We start from the raw sequence: 23256 nt of genomic DNA on the forward strand, positions 1-23256 counted from the left end.
CATGATTCAAAGACATCAATTCTGATCTGCTCTTCCTTACTCATTGTCCAACAACCACATGTATATGCACTTGAGCCAGGTGCACCTTAGTCTTTAGAGTGACATCTTTGCTCCTAACACTTTAAAGAAGTCCTTTGCTGCATATTTACTCAATGAAATATGTCATCTGCTTTCTTGACAGATACTTCCATCAGTGTTGACCATGGATTCAAATAAAATAGGTTTTGGACCTTGTTGTTGTTATGTACCATAGAGTCAGAACCAATCCATAGCTGATCCTCTGCCGAGTTTTCAGAGGCAGTTAATCCCACAGGAGGAGACTGCCCATCCTTCTCCCACAGAGCAACTGGTGGCCTCGAACTGGGTGCCTTTGGGATTGCAGTGCAGCTTCTTGCCACTAGGCCTCAGGGCCCTAGAGAGAGGATTGTTGTTCTTGGAGTCCCTCTCTCTAAAAATATGCAAATGCCACATGCAGTATTTGTGGTCTATCTTCTCCAGGTATCACAAGAAGTAGCAAAGGTATAATTGCTAGCCCCTCCTAAGTTCAGTGGCCACCGTCATGTCAGAGAGCTATCAGTATAGAGCATCGAGTCCGGTATTTCACAAATTCCAACACTAAGAGAGAGTGACCAAGGTAGCAGACAGCTCTGCTCTGCTGTAGCATCCTCAGCATGCTGTTTTAAAGAAGAGTTCTTCACAAGCATCAGCGAAAACACCTCTTCTAAATCGATATCCCATAAAAAGGAGAGTTCAAAAAGAGTGTTCTGCTGTGTAGATTCAGCCTTAGGAACTGAAGTTTTAAGAATAAATACTATAGAAGGTGCAGCCAGAACAGCCCCTGTGGACTAATCTGTCTATACTCTCTGAGGAGATCCTGGGAGAAGGGCTGGCCCTCACCTAGGCAGGTGTGGAGAAGGGCTGCTGACACCACTTGGTGAAATTACCTCCTCAGAGCTGCGACCATTCATCACAGAGGCAGTGTTGTGATTCATTCTCAGTCATTCCAGGGTGACCAGCCTCTCTAGCTGCTTGGGGCAAAGGGCTTTCCTGAGACGGAAACGCACAGTGCTAACCCTGGACATTCAGAGGATGGAATGTTTAGAGCTGCACTGTGCCTCCCGCTCCCATTTGCCCAGCATTGGTGAGTCTACACACATCCTCTGCCCTACTCTGAATCATCCTCAACACTTCTGAGGCTTATTGCTTAATATACTTTGGACATGTTGTAAGGAGAGACCGGTCCTTGGAGAAGGACATCATGCCTGGGAAGGTGGAGGGACAGCGCAGGAGGGGAAAACCCTCTATGAGGTGGATTGATTCAGTGACTGGGGTAATCGGGATGGGAGTGTCAGAGACAGTGCGATTGGCACAGGACAGAGCAGAGTTTAGGGCTGTTGTACATAGGGTCGCTATGAGTCGCAAGCGACTCGACGGCACACATAACAACAGCAACAATGATTGAGAAGTCCTGGTGGTGTAGTCTATAAAGAATTGCATGACTCATCTCTGTGGTGGTGCAAATCCACCAGCAGCTTCTTGGGAGAAAGATGGACATTCTCCTCTCCCATGTGATTTACAACATTAGAAACCAATGGAGGTCATCTATGAGTCCCTTCTAATTTGACAGAAATTCTGTTTTATTTCATTCTTAAATACAATAATAGGGACATAACTGAGATACCATCTAAGACATAGATTGATCCCAAAGAATTTTAAAATGTCTGCATAGCTTGACATTATCTAAGCCAAATTTCAAGATGATTGGGTTTTTCTTCCAGAAATGTTGGGGCAAGTAGCTGTATGTTGTCATCATGTGTCATCGAATCTGAACCATCTCATAGTTGACCCTCCAGAAGGTTTTCAGAGGCAATAAATCACACAGGAGGAGATTGCCCACCCTTCTCCCACGGAACAGTTGGTGGATGGATTCAAACCACATACCTTTTGGATCGCAGGGGCGCTTCTAACCACTAAACCACGAGAGCGCCGTATATACTATCTGTATAGGGATCTGAACGAGTCTTTACCCGAAACCCATTTGTTGCCCTCTTTATTTCTATTTTCTAAAGTATCGATTTAAGAAAACAAATAGCAAGCCCAATTGCCCTAATTACTATACTCCTCAGACACCATGATTAAGTGTCCTCCCCGTGGCGGGGAAGGATAGGCCCTCATACGAAGCTGCTCAAACTTAATGTGCACATAAGCTCCCCAGGATCTTGTTAAAATACAGGCCTGCAGCTGTAATAAGCTCACACATGGTGTGCTTTTTTGCTGGCCCAGCCTGAGTGGGGAGAATCTATATGAGAGTTCTCACCCTCTGGTTCCCCCTTATATCGAGGGAAGGAGGAGGACCCAGGGCCACATTGGGAGGGAGCCAAATTCTCCCTTTGCCAAAAGTCTTATCAACAGCCGAATGCACACTGTCGGAGAATTAAGTTCAAGACCTAGAGACAAGCCCTTCTGTCACCAGTCTGAGATTCCCTCTGGCAAGACAAGCCAAGGTGATTTACTCAGAACGTGACCATTTTGTGGCTTCCACAGTTACCTGAAGGTCCCTGTTGTGCGCGTTATATACCAATGGATTATAACTGACTCTTCAGTGAGTTTTCAGAGGTCATAAATCTCATGGGAGATGATTGCCCATCTTTCACCCATGGAGAAGCTGGTGGATTTGAACCATACACCTTGAGGTTGGCAGCACAGCTCCTTACCACTAGGCCATGAAAAGTAAATGGTTTGCTCTCAGCTGCTAACCTAAGGTTTGGCAGTTTAAGCCCACTGCGGGCACCATGGAAGAAAAGTCCTGGCTTTTCCCTTCATTAAGATAACAACCACAGATAACCTTTTTCATACACCAATTGTATTCTGTAACGTGGAGTCACCCTGAGTCAGAATTGACTTGATAGCAAGTAATACCAATAAGCAGAGTTCTGTCTCAGAGGTCCTGAAAGGGATACAGAGTGCTCCTTACAGAAGGGCAGACTTGCCATGGTACACAATCTGAATTTTAACATTGGATGAGAGATGTTCTCTCACTCTGCTGGCTTTCGTAGACACAAATAATTTCTCTTAAAGTAAATCTTCACTCTTGGAAGAGCCATCTCAGCCCCGGGTCTTGTCCCACACCAGCTTACCTACCTCCCTTCCCCGTCTTGGATTCACAGTGCTACAAGCTGAGCGTATACTGCAAATACAGGGAAAGAGTAAGCTTTTTCTCTTTGATAAATGCTAAAGACAGTTTTCTCCTCTCGCAAAGCAATAGACGTTCATGATTGTTACTTTAACACAAAGTGCCGAGGATTATCACTCCCTGCGCAGCGCGGTAAGAGCAGGATGCGTGCGGGAATCGTGCCTCAGGTGGATTGTGCTTTATGTAATCACCACTGGGAGCTGCTGTTTCTCATTTTCATGAATCTAAGTCATAAAATTTAATTCCTGAAAAGCGAGCCCCATCACTCCGCCCGCTCCCAGCCCAAGTCTCGTGTCCAAGGAAGAAACCACTTTGAAAAAAGAAAGGATGTCATAGGAGCTCTGGTGGCTTAGTGGTAAGGAATTGTGCTGCCAACACAAAAGTACACAGTTCAAATCTGCTAGCTGCTCTGTGACAGATGGGCAATGTCCTCCCATGAAATTTACTACCTCTGAAAACTCCCCGGAGGGTCAGCTATGGGTTGGTTCTGACTCAATAATAAACAATAGCAATGGTATAGGTTTTCTACACAAATGTTAACATTTTCCCATAGTTGAGGCCATTCCTTAAAATCTACCAAGCTTATGAAAGACAAATATACAGTTTCAAGAGAAGTTAAAGCAGAAACACAAGTACTTGTTGAAAGAGAAAAAGGAGGGGAGGGGCAGATCATGTCTATTAGGGAGCATTTTTCCAGAACATTTCCAAAGGGTATTCTCAATTTGAGAAAAGCTTGAGACATCTAATAGTCAGAGTCATCTATCACTTGCTTTTTGATAGCCATTTGCGTTTCTGAGAAAGCAAGATAGGTATTCAGCCCTACCCGTCACTCCCTCCCACTCGGATGGATTTGATGTTCATGTTGAGCATGAAAAGTTGATGTGAATTAAACTGGCTGTTTCAGGGGAACCCAGCGCACCTAAGCTCGAAGGGCAGATGGGAGAGGATGGAAACTCTATCAAGGTGAACCTGATCAAGCAGGATGACGGTGGCTCCCCCATCAGACACTACCTGGTCAAGTACCGCGCAGTGAGTGCCTCCCCTAGCCTTCACCCTCAGCCCTGTTCCTGAGACACCCTTCGTGTGGGGAAGCAGCGGAGCAAAGGCAGGGCAGGGCCAGGACAGTCTTCCTCTGCATCTGTACATGTGGTTCTTGGCCTATAGCGGCTCAGTGTGTCTTCACTTCATTTTAAAACCATTGAAATGATGGTGGTAGTAACAAACTGAAGTCATAATTGAGTTTTCCTATGTCTTAAAGCTTTCTACCAATCTCCGTGGTGACGATCTAGCATTTTTTTTTGGTACGCTCAGCCTTCAGCCAGTGAGAACTACCACCACTCTTGAAGTTCTGGTCCTGCCTCCGGATGAGCATGACCCTAAGCCGTCTCTTTCCTATCTAGCTGCCTATCTGCGTGTTTCTCCACACCCTCTCTCATCCATCACCCTCAAATTGAGAATTACTCTCTCTTTGTGGGGTTTGAGAATGACACCTGGTCATTGCCCACACCCTCAACTGCTCAGAGATTTAGAGTAGGTATCTGAGAGCGGGCAATCATCGAAAAGTTCTTCATAGTTAGAAAGTCATGAACCACAGAGTGGTTTTCTTTCTTTGAATAGCCACACACACAAAAAAAACCAGGCTTTTCCTGGAGAGTTGACTTCCTCTGTCCTGCCTTTTGGTCATCCTGGAGTAACATGTGAGTTGTTAACTGGTTAGTTAAGTTTACTGAACAGTAGGACGACATTGGTGGCCACCAGGAATGCTTCTCAGCTGGTGACAGTGCTTGTCAATCCACTCGACTCTTTTTCTCACTTAATTGTTAAGTAAGGTATGGGATTACCAGAAAAGGAAAAGCCTCAGGTGTTCAATAAATTATAGATTTTTATTTTTTCATAAAACCTCTGGAATCAGCACTGTGTTCCCATGCCAGGGACATACATTTTGGGAGTGGAATGTTGCTCTCACTAACAACGTGCTGAAATATATCTAGCAACATATTTGTATTATCCCTTTCTAGAATAACCTTTATGCACCTATGCCCAGGAGATTTGGCACTGCTTAATTATGGAACACTGAGAGGTTGACCTGGAGGTGCACTGACATCTGGTGTTGTTTGTATTTTCCAATGCACACAGTTGACCTCTTGACACGTACAACACTTAGAGTTTATCAGGCTGGAAAGAAAGAAAGAATGAAGACCATGACCTATCAATGCTTTTTACAAGCTTTAGTATTTGGCACCAGCAATTACAGACTCTTAAGTTCTGCCTGTTATTCCTCTGGCATCTGTGCCTAAAGCTCTCTGGTGTCTTCTGTCCTCCTGACCGGTTTGTCCCAGAAGCTCTCCTCTGAGTGGAAACCAGAGATCAGGCTCCCCTCGGGCAGCGACCATGTCATGCTCAAGTCCCTGGACTGGAATGCCGAGTATGAGGTCTACGTGGTGGCTGAGAACCAGCAGGGAAAGTCCAAGGCAGCTCACTTTGTGTTCAGGACCTCGGCCCAGCCCACCGCCATCCCAGGTAGGTGCACCTCTGATCCCCGTTAGTCTCCTGCTTTGAATTAATGCACACGTGCTGCATCCCTTAATGTGCCTGACACCCCGTGACAACTCGCTTGCTTACGGCCATCCTCATGATCGGTTGCCCATGCAAAGCTTAATTTGCTTTGTACCTACTATGCAGTGGGTTGAGATGTACCGTTCCCCTAGGAAAGGTCCTGCTTTGAAGGACTAACGCCAGACTGAACCCTCAGATGGGAAGACTCCCAGCTCCGGCCTAGTCTTGGAAGCTGATTGAGTCTGGATCCTTTTTGGGACATCTAATCTGCCCTCTGCTATTTCACCCCAGGGCCACCTAACTGTTGCCGAGGGCTTCCTATCTGATGCTTGCTTCTCCGCGCAACTGTGGTCCAACCCTCTTCTCTGTGGTAACCCCAAGAGAAGAAAGAGATGGTGCCCAGTGGGTTAGACATCGTATCTGCCAGGGGCTTCTCATTTGAGACAAAATCAAATTGAGCCACTTGAAATAGAACAAGTGGAGAGCATAGATGTTGGAAAACACCATCGATTAAAGGCAATCCAGTCGGCTCGAGACTGTGAAGGGAGCCAAGATGCAGATCTGTCTCTTGGGATCCAGGAACAGCTCAAGTGTGGGAATAAAGTGAGAGTTCTGATTTCTGGCCCAGCTACCATGTTGCCGGTAGCCATTCTCTTCAGTGACCAAATCCTTCAGGACCAACAGATGTCTTCAATATCCATCTCTGCTGTTCTAGCCAAGCCAGAGAGGTGGACATAGACTATAACTACAGCTTGGAGGAGGTAGCCCTGTGACAGCCCCAGTATGGTAGGAAGATGGCCTGTTTCAAAGGTCCTGGGTTCGATCCCCCACCCTGCCTACCCGGTCTATAGTGCTTGCCCAGGCTCTTGGCTCAGTTGTCGTGATTGCTCCACTGGGGCGGAGGAACAGGCCAGCAGGGATGTGGGCTGTCGACCACGGAGGCCATGCGTGTGAGACGGGCTCAAACAGCACCCAAGCAACAGAGAGTTCAGTGTGTGTGGTGCGCTATGGCCGTTTGTGTGTGAATGAGCACGCCTGAGGAATGTGTGGGGACCTGCAGAAAGGTGGCAGGTCATTTCTAAGCCACAGGCCAGAGCATGGATTTATCCTCACCTTTGCATTGTCAGGAAAGCTCCCTAGAACGTGCTAGGATCTCCGCAGGGATTGGGCATATGGTCCACAGTGAAGGCAAGTCTCGTGGATGTGACTGTAAAAAGGACTTTTCCCATTACTGCTTAACAGCATATCCAGGTGAGGGTGGCCCCCATTTGCTCCAATCCTTGCCTTCTCTGCACCCTCCGGTGAGTTTTGAAATGAAGAGTTTGTTATGATTGTCCAGATCCACTTGCCTTTATGGGACAATGCTTTGGAGCTGGGGCATGGAGAGGCTGGAGTAACTGCTTTGCAGGTAGACAGATGTCTCACCTTGTTCCCCCGGGGAAGACTCAGTTGGCAGGCAGGCCTGCAGGGCACGCTGTATGTCCATGCTGGGTGCCACCAGCACGTCAGGGGTTTAGAGACAAGGGGAGAAGATGTGTCAGAGAGACAGGAATTCTGGGGGGACCTTGTCCTCATTGTCGTACCACTGGCAATGGCAGAGTCTTTCTTGTTGGGCCTCATCCCCACGCCTTCCTGAACAGGGTGACTCTGCACTTGACTGGACTCTCCTGGGCGTTGTGCTGGGATCTGGGAATGAAACCGGCTGGTTTACGGTGGAGTACTGTGATAGGTGCGCTGGTGGAAGGTGATGGCAGAGTAGTGCTAGGGACCGGGAACTGGGAAATAGGATGAACAGTCTGGTTTCTTTCTCACTGGCAAGAAAGCACCTCCGTGTGATTTGCTCGCACGTAGAGTAGTGGTCAAAAGCATTTCCACCACCACGTGGAAGTGAAAAACAAAACCCAACAGCGATGCTCAGAGCCTAGGAGACCATGGCTTAGCCTGCTGGCACCCCGAGAGAGGTTCTGCCTTAGTGGAAGGGAACACTCTCCTCGCCAAACTCTCCTTTTACTGCAGAGGCTTCTGTTCTCTCACTTTAATTTCATTTGCTCGCTGACCCCTAACCCTCAAATTAACCCTGCTGTGCTGCTTCCGGCATTGCTGAGCTTCTGAACCGGCCTGATGGTATTGATTCCGCACTGAACTCTCCTCTAACTTTTGTCAGTTGAATTTACTGAATTAAATTAACCTTGGATTCTTGCATTTTCTGTATTTGACCTATTTTTTCTTTTTATCTTATTTTTTTTCTCTGTTTCTGTCTCTACCTTCTCTTTCCTCCTGCCCCCTCCCTCCCCTTCCTGTGTCTGCCGTCACACATGTCACCTTGGACGTCACCGGGACATCCCCACATTTGTTTTCAAACAACCACATTCTGTCTGGGGACCCCTGGTTTTGGCACCTGCAGCAACCTTGGGCGGCTCCTCTGCCTCCTACACCTTTGTCTCATTGCTTTTCTCCGCAGTTATTCTTCTCTTGCTATGCTAGAAACTTGGAAAAGAGAAAAAAAAAAAGCCAGTTGCTTACAAAAGGCCAGTTCCTTATGAGAATGATTAGTGCCCCCTTTGGAAGACCCTGCCAGGAGCACCCCGGCCACAGCCACAGAGCGCCCTTTCTGTGCAGAAGAGGAAGGTTTTGCAATTGGAAAAAGCTTTACCTCCAGATATTGTATTATTCACAGATGCGTTGATGCCACTTAGGAAGGGGCTTGCCCCCTTTTTAGCTGCAGTAAAAAAAAAAAATTATTCGAGAGCTCTTTTAACAGAAAAAAAATAACACAGTTTAAAAACTTACTGCTAGGTTTACAGAGAAGCATTTGCCTATATTGTGGCTTTTTTTGTCCTTTCCTAAAAATGACGTAGCAGAAGAAGATTCCCAAGCACCATCTAGAACTTGCATCCAAACGTTAAAGTCGCCTCCCGCTCCTTCATGATAACACCAAGCTCTCCGCTGCCCTTCCGCAGATAGCTGGCTTTGCTTTCATTTAAGTGCCCACGTTAGGAGGCCAGAGTGCTACGCCTCTCCTAAGCGCCTGGCTGGCATGGCACGGACACATTTAAGTCATCCCATTGCCCGTGGAGTTAAACAACTCAGTTTTCTGGCCTTTTTCTGGGGCTGATGAAATATTCTGGGAAGCACCCTGGTCTTGGTGTCTAACATAGCCCCTGGCACGCGTCTCTGAACAGGGCCAAGCTGTGATGTGTCCAGCAGGCATTCAGCTTCACAGGTGCTCGTCCTCAGGCTGTGGTCACTGGCTGCATGTCTGTCCTGGATTCGCACAGAGCCTCCGGGTCTTTGGGGTCAAGGCCCAACAGCAACTCACGTTCCCACTCTAAGCATCAGCCTACGGGGCTGGAGGCATCCACTGTGAACCAGACGTGAGTCACACCACAGAGAATGGGCCGCGCCCAGACTGCCCGGCCCTAGGATCAATCTGGACTCGGTCCTCCTGGCAGGACTTCCCAAATGCCCCAGCCTCCCGTCAGTCAGCTGGCTGATGGGCATTTCTACAACGCTAAGAAATGCCAGCTGCTCCACTCTGCTATTGAGGAGTCATTGTCTCATGTGCCGAGGAGAGGAGTGGGGCGTGTTTGTTAAGGTGCCTCTTTGAGCCCAGGGCTGAATCCCGCTCAGTATCATCTGTGTATGTGTTTCGGGATGGGCCTGCTACAGAGTCAAACTCCCATCTCCATTGTGGTCACATATCATTCTACATATCTCATCTCTGAGCATCTCTGCAGAAGCTTGAGTTTGAGTCTCTTTTGGTTTATCTTTTTTTTCCTGTTATTTTTTTTTTTTAATGTTCAAAGACTAGTCAGCCACATTAGGCCTTTCCCTGTGGGAATCCCAGATAACCCCAAGTTGGTCCCAGGTCTGTGGGGCTGAGCGCATAGCTCTGAGCCCAGGCCAGCATCAAAGCGCTCCAGCGCAGGGCTGCACCCAGGTGCCAAGGACGAACCCCAGGTCAGCGCACACCTCTCTCCCAGCCCCTTGACCTCACAGCAGACCTGGGCAGTGTAAGTAGACATGGTTCTTGGACTCAGTGCAGGGAGGTCTCCTGAGAACATGGAGTCTCCTGGATCCAGTATTAGAATCACAGACCAGTGATCCGGAACTGTAAGGAGAGGTCCAGCCGTGCACTTCTGGCTCTCAGCATGTCCCTGTGAACAGCCTAGGCACTGGACACAGTATTCACCCCAGGAGAACTTGACTCAAGGGTCTCCCTCAGCCCAGGCCCCAGTCGCCCCACGGGGTGGGACAGTGTAGTATTTCTGAAGGGGCTTTTTAGAAATCTGGCCTCAAGTGTGGGAGGGAGGAAGGGGACACTGACATGACCCTGTCCCCTGAGCACATCCCAGTGACCAAGTAGACCTCCGCTGGACCTGCTTAGGGGTCACTGCTATGGGGCCATTCAACAAGCCCCATGGTTCGTCACCAAAGCCCTAGGGGAGACAGTATTAGTGTCTCCACACTGTGTTTTGTGAAGGTGAGCCCCTAGCTCCACAGGAATCCTTACCACAAAGGCTCTGGAAAGCCCTGCAGGAGTGAGCACACCCCACTTCCCAGCTCCCTCACCCTGCCACCTCTGCGCCCTGCATTAGCGCTGCCACCGCCACAGGCCACGGGGCTTTCTGCTTGTTTGGGGATATTTATACTGCAGGTTTGGATCACATTTTTCTACTAATAAGAATGCTAACACATTGTTGTGTAGATAATCAGCGAGGCCTTTATGACGTTTACACCTTTGCATTATTAAAGGAAATAACCGTTCATGTGAACTCATCAACGTGTTTTGATTTTATTTGATAATGGTGTGCTCCACGAAGTATCGGAAATCCTTTCTCTCCACTTCACGTGCACCTGGTTGACTTTTATTTAAATTGAACCCCAAAGCTATAAAGGCTATAGTCTGATGAATGGGATTCTAGCCAAAGGAAATACTTTCTAACGTGGAACAATATATTTTTTTAGCTATCTTAAGAGCTATTATGGCTCATTGTCTCCTTGACTTTCCCGAAAATGGGGGGGGGAAGGGCACTGAAGAACTGGGGAGGGGATCGGTCACCTTGGGGTTAGGAACATATTCTGGGCCACCAGATCCACAGCTCTGTGTAGGTTGATTCCCTGGTCATGCACAGCTGATGTTTCACAGAATAATCCTGTGGTACCGAGAATATAAGAGAAGGTTCTTTTTAGCAAACCATTTGTAATCACACTTAATAAACACCTTCTGGAGCCAAGTGTCTGCTTAGCAGCTTCTGGAAAGCAGCACACAGACATGTACGCGCCTTATGAGTGACAAGACCCCTGGCCAACTATCCTCAGAAGCTGACAACCATGTGGAGGTGGGAGATGTCAGGACTACTGTCCCAGGGTCCGTGGGCACCTTGACTCACCCGACTCAGGCACCTGTAAATGGAAGAGTTACACACCTGTATTGTGGCCTTTAAAACTGGAGGCATATGTAGTGTCAGTCTTGGTACAAACTCATTTCCTCTTCACCGAAGATGGTGGCCCGAGCCTCCTGATCCTATTATTTGGGCAGCAGGGACCTCTGAAGTCATCATGGTACTGCATCTGCACAGCATGCACTGTCCAGGGTGCATCAGTCAGGGCAAGTCAGAGAGAAGACAAAGATGGTGGGTTTCTTTTTCCTTTTGAAAAACACTACATAAGATTCAGGTGATCATCTTTATGCTTCTAATTTTTTAGTATTAAACAATTCTGTAACATCCCTCAAGAGATAATGAGTGTTGCCTATTGGTGTTTGTGGTGAGGATCTTTGTTTTTGAGGGTGGTTTCTTTTTTCCTTTTTGCCACAGTGATAATGTTTATTAGGGAAGTAAAAAAGTTTATAATTCAGGTTGGCGGCAGGATACAGTCGCTCAGTCAGGACAGTTTAGGCCCATGTTACAAAGTTCTTAGTCCTTCTAATTACGACGTTTCCCCTTACTCCTCAAACAAACTCAGACAAAGGCTCCTAGCTCAGGTTCCGTGGGCCACCTTTCCCAGGCCAGTTTTGTGTCTGGTTCTCTGCTGGGTCTGCAGATTCTGTAAGGCCTAGTCTGAGTGGCACAGGAATCTTTAGCCTCCAAGGACTCCCACTGTACATTTTCTACTGCATCTTTGCTGGTGGTCTCCATTTCTACTACTTAGTCCACTTAATTTAATAGTCAGTTGCCTTATGAATAGGCCAACACACCTCATTCCCATATCTCTGTTCATTTATGCAGCAAAGTCAAACTCCATGGCTAGGAAAATCATTTTTAACATTATGATAGATGGGAAGGGGAAAAAAGATCAGACTGGAATGTGCTGAAAAAGTTTCCTTTATTTAATAGACAAAAGTATAATAGATTAACTTTGAGTTGAAAATGAACAGCTTAAAAGGAAAAGGCAACAGAAAAAAAATTTTTTTAAATCATAGTATAAAGAAAATATGTTTTTTATTTTGGCTAAATAAAATATAATCCCATGAATAAAAATTAATTTTTTAAGAAAATTACATATTGTTGACTTGAACACCTTTCATCTATATCCCAGCACTTCCTTTATTTATAGCTTCTTTCGGTAAAAGCAGAGATCTCTGGTGGCCTATTGGGTAAGGAGTTGCTCTACCAACCCAAAGGCAGGCAGTTCAAATCTACCAACTCCTCCATGAGAGAAAGATGGGCAATCTCCTGTTGCGGGATTTATAGCCTCTGAAAACCCACTGGGAGGTCAGCTATGAATTGGCTCCAACTCAGCAGGAATGAGTTGAATTGTATTTTTTAAAAGCCACAAGACTTCCTCTGCCAGTTCCAGGAGCCTCTCAATTGCTCTAGGAGTCTAGACTCAACAGTGGTAAATTCAGTGTGCCTGTTTGCTTCAGGGTTCATCTTTTCTCTCTCCCCATCTGTCTAGCACATCAGCTTGGACAAGGGCACCAGATGAGAGCACACAGTTGGGTGGGTGGCAGGACCATAGGAGTAGCTAGGTGGTCATTGTAATTCGGAAGTAGACCAGGAGACCTAGGTCTCAAATTCTGGAATGTATGAGAAATACCTGGAGTCCTAGTTCATACCATGTTTCCTTGGCTTATGTGATGTAGTAGAACTGAGGAGCCCCAGAATCAGAATTTCTAATAAAAAAAAGCCAGGAAGTTTGCTGCCAGTGATGAAAATGTGCCAGAAATTTTTAGCCAGTGGTGAAACATTGAAAGAAAGGATACATATTTTCAATGTAAAAAATAAAACCATAAGAATCAGCCATTAATCATGGCCCTACAGAGCCTTTTAGTCTTCCAGGAAAAAGTTCTTTTCAGCACAGGCTATACAGGAAAATGACATTCAGGAATCCTGTTCCAGGCAAAACATTCTTGACTGCACAACATAGGAGTTGGAATGGCAGGCTCTTATATGATTAAATAAGCCATAAAGAAGCCATCTATCCCAAACCCTTCCCTGTGCAGAAGTCTCACTTGCCAAGGGCTTGTCCAGCCTCTGCTTCGAATACCTCAAACAGCAGGAAGCTCCCTCCCCATAATAATTCTGTTGCTTGTCCTTCTCACATGGAGCTTATCCACCTCACCCAGACTTTTTGTCCATGGGTGCTGACAGATTAAAATTTCCTTTTTTCTTCTCATAGCACAACCTTTAAAGATCTGGAGACAGCATTCCCATCTCCAGGCTAAATCTCCATTCATTTGTTCAACAACTATGTTTTGAACATGTATTATGAGTCAGGTTTGTCCTGGATCCTGGGGAGACGTAGGCAGACAGAGCTCCTGCTGGGCCATTCTGTATAATAAGGTCATTCGAATAACAAGCACAGAAATGTAGAAAATAGAGGAGTTGGTGAGATGATTGATGTTGCTGGGAGGTGCCTCACTAAATAAGAGAGGCCTGGCTGAGGTGACACAAGACCTGAGGCTTGAGTGTTCCAGGAACGGGCTGGGTGTGGTCAGCAGGTGGAACCAAGGCCATCCTGGCTACTGGGGACACAATCAGCAAGGGATACTGTGAAGTGGGAGGACCTTTCCCTGGGTGTCCACTGTTTGCTTTCTGCCACAGTTAAAGTCTCCTCCCCCTCATGCCCTTCCTCCAGCTCTTAACTCACTCACCACATGTGGCCTTCAAGGCCAGTGCAGCCCCGGGCTGGGTCTACAAAGCCCAGATCAGAGCTGCCCCAACTGCTGGCCACTCAGACACATAGAACCACTTTCAGTCCTTTCCTTTTCCTCCTGGGAGACAGGGCAGGGAACTCTGATGGCATCATGAGCAGGGAGTTACACTGTTTATTTAAAGGCAGTGCCACTCTGGGGGTTTATCCACCAGTGACACCTCAGGAGACAGATGGACAATCTCCTCCTCCTTTACAGCCTCCAAATGCTCGCTGGAGGGTCAGCTATGAGTCAGAGCCAATTAAATGGCAATGAGTTGAGAGATACTAGTTCCATAAAACCATTTTTACGTGCTAACTTGAGAATTTAGTTTGGTAGTGCACTTGGCCATTGGTCCCAAAACCAGATGTCCCCCCTCACACATGAATTCTAGTTTAGGCTGCTGCAGGAAGCAGGCACTGAACACCTATCAGATATTAATGGAGCATTGTAGAAATTTGTCTGGTGGCATATGTGTTGTGCTGCTAATTGACAGGCCAGTGGTTCAAATCCAGCAGCTGATCCAGAGAAGAAAAATGGGCAGTCAACTCCCATAAAAATTCACAGCCTCAGACCTGGAGGAGGGTGTCTGTGAGTCAGAATCAACAGCAGCGGAGAGCAGCTCACGTCCACTGTCACAGAGGACGAGAAGCCCAAGGCTCTCTTCCAATGCAGGGAAACAGCTTTGGAATCTAGAGGATGAGGCAGGATATGAGGCCTGCATTTTTTTCTTTGCTTTTTTTTTTTTAAGGAATGTGTGAGGTCTATAAGAACTTTAACGGATGAGTTTGTCTTCTGAGACAAATCACAAAGCCCTCTCTACTGGCGGATGCTGACTTGTGGCCAGTGGCTAGCTTCCATCTTCGTGACTGAGAGACAAGATGGCTGGAGTCAATTACATCAAGCATAGAGCCCTGGGCCACTCTTGGGGACTTTCTAAAGAAATGGGCTTGGGGTTGTCCATGCAAAGTTTGGTCGTCCGTACAAAGTCTGGAGTGCTTGCCAAAGAGCCTGAGGAGGAAAGCCTGAGAAACAAGACCAAAGGGACAAAAACATTTGCAAGATGGGGGGATGCCCCCAACTCAGTGCTATCTGGGCTGCAGTGAAGGGCATAGGTTGTGGGTGGTCATCTGTGGGGTCTAAGCTGGCACCCACACTGAATTGAAGTCTGAGGCAAGATGGAGTGGACCAGGTTGAAGGAGCCAGGCAGTGCCTGGGCAGATCATGGAACAGCACAGGCATAACTCAGTGACTGCGGGTTCAGCTCCAGACCCCCACAGTATCTTCATTAAGCAAGCTCAGTACAGACAAAACCTATGTCTACACTGTACTGTAAGATAGCATTATGAAAAAGTCTGACAGAGTGTAAATAGCCAAAATGGGACACAGAGGCATGAGGGGTGAGCACATGCTGTTGGGAAATTGGAATCGGTAGACATGCTTAATGCAGGGTTGCTACAAACTTTCCTTTTGTGAAAACCAAAAATCTGCAAAGCAGAATAAAATGAAGTACGCCTAGATTGCCCTTGGGAGCACTGATTACGTGAAAAGGGGCACTGACCGTGGCATTGGGGTTTGATCCTTACATTCTCTAACTGGATGCATGGCAGCCAGACCCCGCCACTCACCAAAGGCTCTGGAGTTGGCACAGACCCAGGTAGTGTCCATAGACCCTGTCTCTAGTCCTCAGACCTGAGTGGGCTCTAAGGTACAAGGAGTTCAGACAGGCCTGGTCTTGGGTGGACTTCTTGCTTGGAGCCTTGCCCTTCCAGAGGAATAAGTCTGAAATGCCCAGATTTCAGTTCAAGGTCATTATTTCTCTATTGGCTTATACAAAGAGCACACATCAGTCCCTCCTTCCCTCCCCACGACCACACGTCTGTCAGACAATACCAACACCAAGCGGGTGACAGGTGACTAACTTCAGTGCCTACCATGCCGCTGAGCACTGAGGCCTGGGACGCTAAGTGAGGGGTCCTTCTGTGATGCCATCCCTGGCCTGAAGCCCTGAGGAGACTATGAGTAGGCCCAGAAACAGAGTCACTTCAAGTGAACTCAGCCAGACCCACATGCTAGGTCCTGCTTGAATGTGAGCAAGCGTGTCAGTCTGTGGTGGGCGTTTGTCCTGCGTGAGGGTGTGCCTGTCCTTGTGGGTGTGCTTCTCTGTGGTGAGGCAGCTGGCAATCCTGAAGTCTCCTCCAAGCATGCCTGCACCCCAGATGGTGAGTATCCCCTGACTTCCCACTGTACCCAGCAGAACACACCGTGAGCCACACGGACTCTGGGTGACAGTGCAAGGTGAGCCGTGAACCCAAGGTGCTCCAGTGGAGAGCTGCTCTGGAGGCGTTCTTAAATAAAGACAGAAAGGAAGCAGGACAGTGCGTCAGGGCTCCTGTTGTGTTTGGTGGCACAACTCCAAAGGAAACCCTCGGGACCCTCTGCCCCAAGACTTGTGAGCTTCCCCTGACTGCTCCCAGGAGCCACAGCCCTGGGCCTGCTTGTCTCCCCTGCTGAGCTGTTAGCTGCTGGTCCTCCTGGTCCAGGGGAGATGCATGAACCCTCCACTGTCCCTGCTGTCCCGTTGCCCAGTGTCTTCAGACCTTGACCTTCTGGACTCAAACTGCTCCAAGGCTCCTGATTCTCATTCTCTGTGGAAGCCTCATTACCCTCTCCTGGGTGGATCAGACGAGCTGCCAACCCCTCACTTGAAGGTGTAGACAGACCCCTATCACAGTGCCTGGGCACAGAAAGACCCCCGGGAAGTTGTCACTTTGGGCACAAATGCTTTGACTATGTCCCATGGGGCCCTGCCTCATCCTCAGGGCAGTTGCTTTGTGAAGCCCAAGGGGTCTCGTGTCTCAGGGTGCTAACCACCAGCCATCTCTCTCTCCCTCCCTCCCTCTCAAGCCAATGGCAGCCCCACCTCAGGCCTGAGCACTGGAGCCATCGTGGGCATCCTCATCGTCATCTTTGTCCTGCTCTTGGTGGTTGTGGACATCACCTGCTACTTCCTGAACAAGTGTGGCCTGCTCATGTGCATCGCCGTCAACCTTTGCGGGAAGGCCGGGCCCGGGGCCAAGGGCAAGGACATGGAGGAGGGCAAAGCTGCCTTCTCGTGAGTACTCATGCTCAGGCCTTGCTGAGATCTGGGGGCAGCTGACCTCAGAGCCATCAGCAGGGGCCTTGCTGTCAGCTTCATGACAGCCCCATGCATGTCAGAGTAGAACTGTCCTCTAGGGTTTCTAGTGACTGATTTGTCAGAGGTAGATCACTAGGCCTGTCTTCCGAGGTACCTCTAAGTGGACTTGAACTTCCAACCTTTCATTTTACAGCCCTGCATCTTTGCAGCATGCATAAACGGTATACTCAATGGCAACTGGCTTTCCTCAGCTTCAGGTTTTCCAGTTGAAAACACTCTCTAGGAGAAAAGAACAAATAGTAAAATGTTTCTTAAAACATAGTCTTTGGAGATTGCTGTTTGAAAAGCATATTCTTGAGCCCAACTGCAGAGCTTGAAAATGCCTGCAGAGGTGAGAATGAGTGGATTTGTCAGAGCTGCTTCTGGAAACAAGCCGGCATTTGAGGAAGACATTGATTTATTCTGGTGTCATTCAGCATCTACTGTGGTCAAGATGAGGCCCTGTCCCGAGACACCAGGGTACAGCAGTAAAGCAGATAGGAGGCTCCTGTTCTGTGAAACTGGTGGTCCAGACGCTGTTCCCTCCAGCAGCTGAGGGGACGCACATCCAGAGCCAATTAGCAGGAGTTTTCTCAGACTATCATTGAATCTGACTGAGCCCCACCAAGCAAGGAAGGGCCTGAACTAGAAAACAAGTTGCTTACCAGCACAAACCAACATTATGGATACACATTAGTCACCAGAGAAACACGGCCAATAGAATGCCTATATCTCCATCTACTTATGTATCTTTTCTGTCTGTATGTCTGTCTCTTTCTTTCTCTACCTATTGATCTATCTCTCAAGAGATTTATTGTAAGAAATTATAAATGTCAACAAATCCAAAGTCTAGTCTTGGGGCAGGGATTCTTCTCCCTTAGAAAACTTAGATTTATTTTTTTTTATATATAGACTTAAAACCAATAATATGAGCTTACACACACACATATTATGGAGGGAAGTCTGCTTTACCTAGAGTTAACTGCTGGTAAGCATTAATCAGATTAACAAAATACCTTTGAAGCAACATGGGAACTACATTTGACCAAACAACTGGCTACCAAAGCTTAGCATATTGACACACAATTACACACCACACATGTAAATGTATGTACACACATATACTTGCATGTATGTATAGAAAGTTATAGATATATGCTTATAGGTTAACTAAACCTATAAGTTTAACTGATAAACTGTACTAGACCCTGTACTGAGCTCTGAGCATGTATTATTTAATTATCCTAACATCTAGATAAGGTAGCTAGTATCTGCCCCATGTGAGAGATGAGAAAACGGAAATAAACTGTGATTACGTTAGATGCGCCAGGGCACACAGCCAGTAGAGCTGGGACTAAGACTGAGGTACATGTCTAGCTCTGGAGTGTCCATGTCCGCTCCCCACAGCAAGCACGAGACCCCGCTGGCTGCCCGAGCAAGGCCACCTGCCAGCCTTTGGGCTAAGCTCAGCCAGACCCTGATCCACTGACCCATGGGCATGGCTTTAACCAGCACAACTCCATCCACAGGAAAGATGAGTCCAAGGAACCCATCGTGGAGGTGCGGACTGAGGAGGAGCGGACACCTAACCACGACGGGGGGAAGCACACGGAGCCCAACGAGACCACGCCGCTGACGGAGCCCGAGTATGTGAGGGGCGGGATCTGCACCCCTCGGTGGAGTGCCCACCTCATCGACCCTACCCACCCTCCTATGGTTCCCACCCCCTTTTGCAGGCCCTATTCTGCAAATTCCAGGAAAATACCTGGCCCCATCCTCTCCTTAGAAAAGTCTCCATTATATTGGGGATGCTCTGGGGGGTCTCTGAAGAGGCCCAAGTGGGGGTCCCTGGGCTCTGTTCCCACATTATACACACCTCCTAAAAATGGCATCAGAAGATGGCACCTCACTGAGAGGCTGGGCTTTGAGAGGCTTAGCAGATTCTGCTTAAGACTTTCTGGAAGTCTTCCGTTTACTTTCCCAAAGTTCGAGGGAAGTTGGAACTTGATAAAGTTCCCTGAGCTTCCTGTTGTTGGCTGAAGCCCCTGAGGTCCTCAGAGAACCTAACCAGCTAGCTATAGCCACACTCCTTGCCTGGCACCCAGGCACTATGGGTTTGAAGAGAACGGAGTTTAATGCAACCACAGAATCCATGGCTGTAAGATCCCATGGCCCTCAGAGGCCTTTTAGGGCCTTGCCATCTACCAGTGAGGTCGAGGAGCTGACCTTCCCCTTCAGTCCCTGTGAGGCTCCACATGGCCTCTGGGCACTGCTGCTCCAGGACAGGTGGAAACTTCCGTGGATGGACACTGAGCGGAAGGCCCTCTCTCTTTGAGTAGACGTTTAGGGCAGGTCTGCAGGGTGTTTGTGCTGAGAGCTCCAGGCCAGTCAGTGGGGAGGAGAGCCGCAGGTCCCTAGTAGCTGCCCTGTATCTCTGTCGTCTCCTGTGTCCTCTTCTGCCCGTCTCGGCGTCCTCGTCTCTCTGTGGGCCTGTGTGCCTGTGTGCGCCCATCTGCATGCCCGGCCCACGGCCCCTCTCCGTGGCTTCTGTCCTTCTCCCCCTGCTTCTCTGTCATGTCTCAGCTTCATTGTCTATTCTCTCTACTTCCTGTCCTTCCCACAGGCTGCCTGCTGACACCACAGCCACTGTTGAGGACATGCTGCCTTCTGTCACCACCGTCACCACTAACTCTGACACTATCACCGAAACCTTTGCCACTGCCCAGAATAGCCCCACCAGTGAGACCACCACCCTCACCTCCAGTATTGCACCCCCGGCCACAGCCATGCCTGACTCAAACTCGGTGCAGCCTGGCCAGGCCACCCCCTCCAAGGGGCCCGGTGTCTCCACCTCCTCCCCGGCCCCAGCTTCGGCCCCCAAGGTCGCCCCCCTCGTTGACCTGAGCGACACCCCAACCTCAGCCCCAGCCACTAGCAATTTGTCTTCTAGTGTTCTGGCCAATCAGGGGGCTGTCCTCAGCCCCAGCGCCCCTGCCAGTGTGGGCGAGGCCACCAAGGCCCCTCCAGTGAGCAAGCCAGCCCCCAGCCCGGCCCCCACCCCAGCGGGGACAGCCAGTCCCCTAGCAGCTGTGGCTGCCACTCCCACAGAAGCCCCCCAAGCCAAGCAGGAGGCTCCCAGCACCAAAGGCGCGGACCCGGAGCCCACCCAGCCTGGCCGCGCGAAGAGCCCGGCCCAGCCGGCCCTGGCTAGCCCGAAGAGTGACGCTGCCTCCGCCAGCGCCACAAACCCTCCCCAGGGCGAGGACTTTAAAATGGACGAAGGGAACTTCAAGACCCCAGATATTGACCTTGCAAAGGATGTTTTTGCAGCCCTGGGCTCTCCTGCTCCCGCCGCCGGGGCCAGTGGACAAGCCCCTGAGCTTGCTCCTTCCACTGCAGACAGCTCTGTCTCGCCTGCACCAGCAAAGACCGAGTACGGCTTCTCTTTGTCTGCTGTCATCAGGTCGTGTCCTGTAGTGGTGTGCGTTTGTGCTGTGCTGTGTCCTCCTTGTTAGACGTGTCTTCAGACTAATCCAGGGCTTCTCTGAGGATCTGTCAACCAAGGGACTGGGAGAAGACAAGAGAGAGCAGGGCCAGGCAGGACGTGGGGAGCAGAGCAGCCTCCTACTCACTAATTAGGCCATGTTAATTATGCTTCATCCTATCTTCCTAGCAAGGGCCCTGTGTTCCCTGAGGGGAGAGGGGGAACAGGCAGCAGAAACACAGATGAGTATAATGTGGGGAGCTAGCTAAGGAGGCCACTGTGCCTTCATCAGACACCCTGGGGCCAACTATTGTGGGTTATCCAGTGCCAGGCTGGGTCCCCTCCAGAAAAGTAGTGGGCACTGAGCCCAGTGTCTTGAGAGGATGTGGCTCAGAAGTCCCATCATATCCCGCATCCCAATGCCATTCCTGCTTCTGCTCTTGGACAGACAGGAAAGACCCCAAACACTGCCACGAACCAAACGGCCATTGAATCTCTTAAAGCCCAAGGGCAGGTCCTTAACTTCACAAGTCCCTTAAATGTGATAATAGCATCTGTTGAGGCTGATGTTGCACCCGCCCCAGTGCAGCCTTAGCTGGTGGAGGTAAAAGGCAGACCTTCATTGCTCTTGAGGCTCTTGTGACTGCCTCCAGGGTAAGCTGTCACCAGGAGCTACAAGCAGAGTCTCTCTCCAAGGCCCTGATTTCACTATTGGAAAGTAGATGTGCAACCACAGCCCTTCCCACTGAGCCCCCCCACCCCATGCTATCCTTTCTTGTAGCAAACTGGTCAGAGAGCCACAAAATGCTGCTTCAGTTAAAAAGCATGCTCTCTCACGCTGTGAAGGCTAGCTACAGAACGTGGGATGAAGTGAAGTGAAGTGGGAATACAGGCAAGAACAGTTTGCTTGCAAGGGGTCCCTGCAAAATCAGTGCTAGGGGTCCCAGTCCAGGATGCCCCACTGCTTCTCCGCGCCCTATCCCACTACCCAAGACAAAGGCAAGACCCCATTGTCTGCATGTAGAATCTCTCGGTGCTTCTAACATGTGGATGGAGCACTGGGTACAGGCAGCAGTGCTTTCTAGAGTTCCCGTGAGGATTCCAAGGAGGAGCAGTGGTTGGAGACCAGTGCGCTAGCCAGAGTCCCTCCTGAGGGCTTGGCTGATGGGGTGAACTGGCAGCAGAACAAGGTCTCAGGGTGCTTCCCCCTCCTCCCCCCCGTTTTCTACAGGAAAGGCCCTGTAGAAGCAAAGTCGGAGAGCCAGGAGACAGAAACGAAGCCAGCGCCGCCGGCTGAAGTCAAGACGGTCCCCAACGATGCCACACAGACAACGGAGACCGAGAGCAAAGCATGATGGGTGATGAGCCGCGAGCAAAGATCAAAACAGTGACACACCTTCACCAGAGCATTTCCAACACACACACACACACACACACACACGCGCGCACACATCTCATTCCTCTAGTGTCTTTTGCCTTTAAAAAAAATAATAAGCAGATAAACACGGGATCTCCTTTTTGTAGGTTTATAGAAAGGGTTCCTTTGTTGGCAGTCACTTATAAGAAAACGAGACAAAAAGGTTAAACCCACAGCCAAACTAGGACACTCCGTTCCCTGAAACCATTTAGAAATCAAACAAAAGGACCCCAAATTAAGAATCTAGGAAGCTCAGAATAAATCTAGGTTCACGAAGACCACACTTGGTGTGTTACCCAATTGGCACAGACCAGTTTCAGAGAAATAACTTCCAGGCACTAAGACAAACCGGATGAACAAAGTCCACAGTTTATTTTTATACTTTCAGTCGAGTTTGAACTCTGTAAAACCTCATAAATAAGTTATAATTTCTGTTCACTTTGTATTTGTTCAGTGTGCAAAGTGTGTCACCCTTTCTAGCTGAATTCAATTCCCACTTAGACTCTTGTTTTGTAGGAAGAATGCCAAATTGCAGCTTCTGGGGGTAGGTTTCAATTTGCAGTATTTGGACTTCTTTTTCTTTTTTTTATCCCCTCTCAGTTCTTTGGTGTTTTGGTTTTTTGGTTTTTTTTTTTCTCTCTTTCATCAACCTTGTTTTCCAGTGTTTACAGATGGACACACGTTTGACTTTGGTTGTGTTTAAATGTCCATGTAAAATAGCTGCCTTTTTTTTTTAAATATTAGATACCGCCTAGGGTGGGTAGGACCATCGAAGACTTTAGCACAGGACACCTTTACCAAGTATGATTGTTTACAGTGGCTCTTCCTCCCATTCCAATTTGCATTTTTGGCCTGGGGCTAGCCCAGGTATGTCATTCTGGAATGGAATGGTTTTTACTTTTAGGTTTGGGGTTCTGCTTCTCCAGTGGGGGGCTAGGCCACTTTTCTGATTACCCACCATCCGCCTGCATGGCTGACAGGAACTGCTCCCAGGCGGTCAACCGCCTTCCTGTGAAGGACTCGCTAGGCTTTGTTGAATGAAGCAAAGAAGATTGTATAGTTGGGGCTGGTCTTGGTGAACACACATTTTTTTTACCCCAAACATCCCCTTTTTGTAGAAAGCCAAATAAAATATCTATGTACCATTTCCTTTTGAGCCCAGAATCTAGATTTGAGTGGAAAGAGCACTTGAGCTTCAGGGAATTAGTGTCGTCTTTTGGAAATCTGTTGAAGTAAAGTAACATCGGCAGCAAGTGTAGAAACAAACGGAAAAAAATAAATTACCAACCTG

At 48.6% G+C, this 23256-nt stretch overlaps 1 protein-coding gene across 3 annotated transcripts in view; it reads left to right on the forward strand.

The window, feature by feature from the left end:
* NCAM1 (neural cell adhesion molecule 1) overlaps positions 1 to 22453 on the forward strand; it is a 431096-nt gene extending 408643 nt beyond the window's left edge. Inside the window, exons 15-19 of one of the 3 annotated variants that reach the window (XM_006890786.1) lie at positions 4098 to 4222; positions 5536 to 5713; positions 16794 to 17001; positions 18594 to 18710; positions 21780 to 21989. In XM_006890786.1, the coding sequence (XP_006890848.1) occupies positions 4098 to 4222; positions 5536 to 5713; positions 16794 to 17001; positions 18594 to 18710; positions 21780 to 21903 (752 nt within the window). In that variant the 3' untranslated portion in view covers positions 21904 to 21989. Of the gene's footprint in view, positions 1 to 4097; positions 4223 to 5535; positions 5714 to 16793; positions 17002 to 18593; positions 18711 to 21779 lie in introns of all 3 variants that reach the window. The other 2 variants (XM_006890785.1, XM_006890784.1) reach the window with 2 other exon arrangements.
* Positions 22454 to 23256: the final 803 nt, after the last annotated feature.

This window comes from Elephantulus edwardii, unplaced genomic scaffold, assembly GCF_000299155.1.
Source record: "Elephantulus edwardii isolate Elephantulus edwardi_28Jun2011 unplaced genomic scaffold, EleEdw1.0 scaffold00093, whole genome shotgun sequence".
Lineage (NCBI taxonomy): Eukaryota > Metazoa > Chordata > Mammalia > Macroscelidea > Macroscelididae > Elephantulus > Elephantulus edwardii.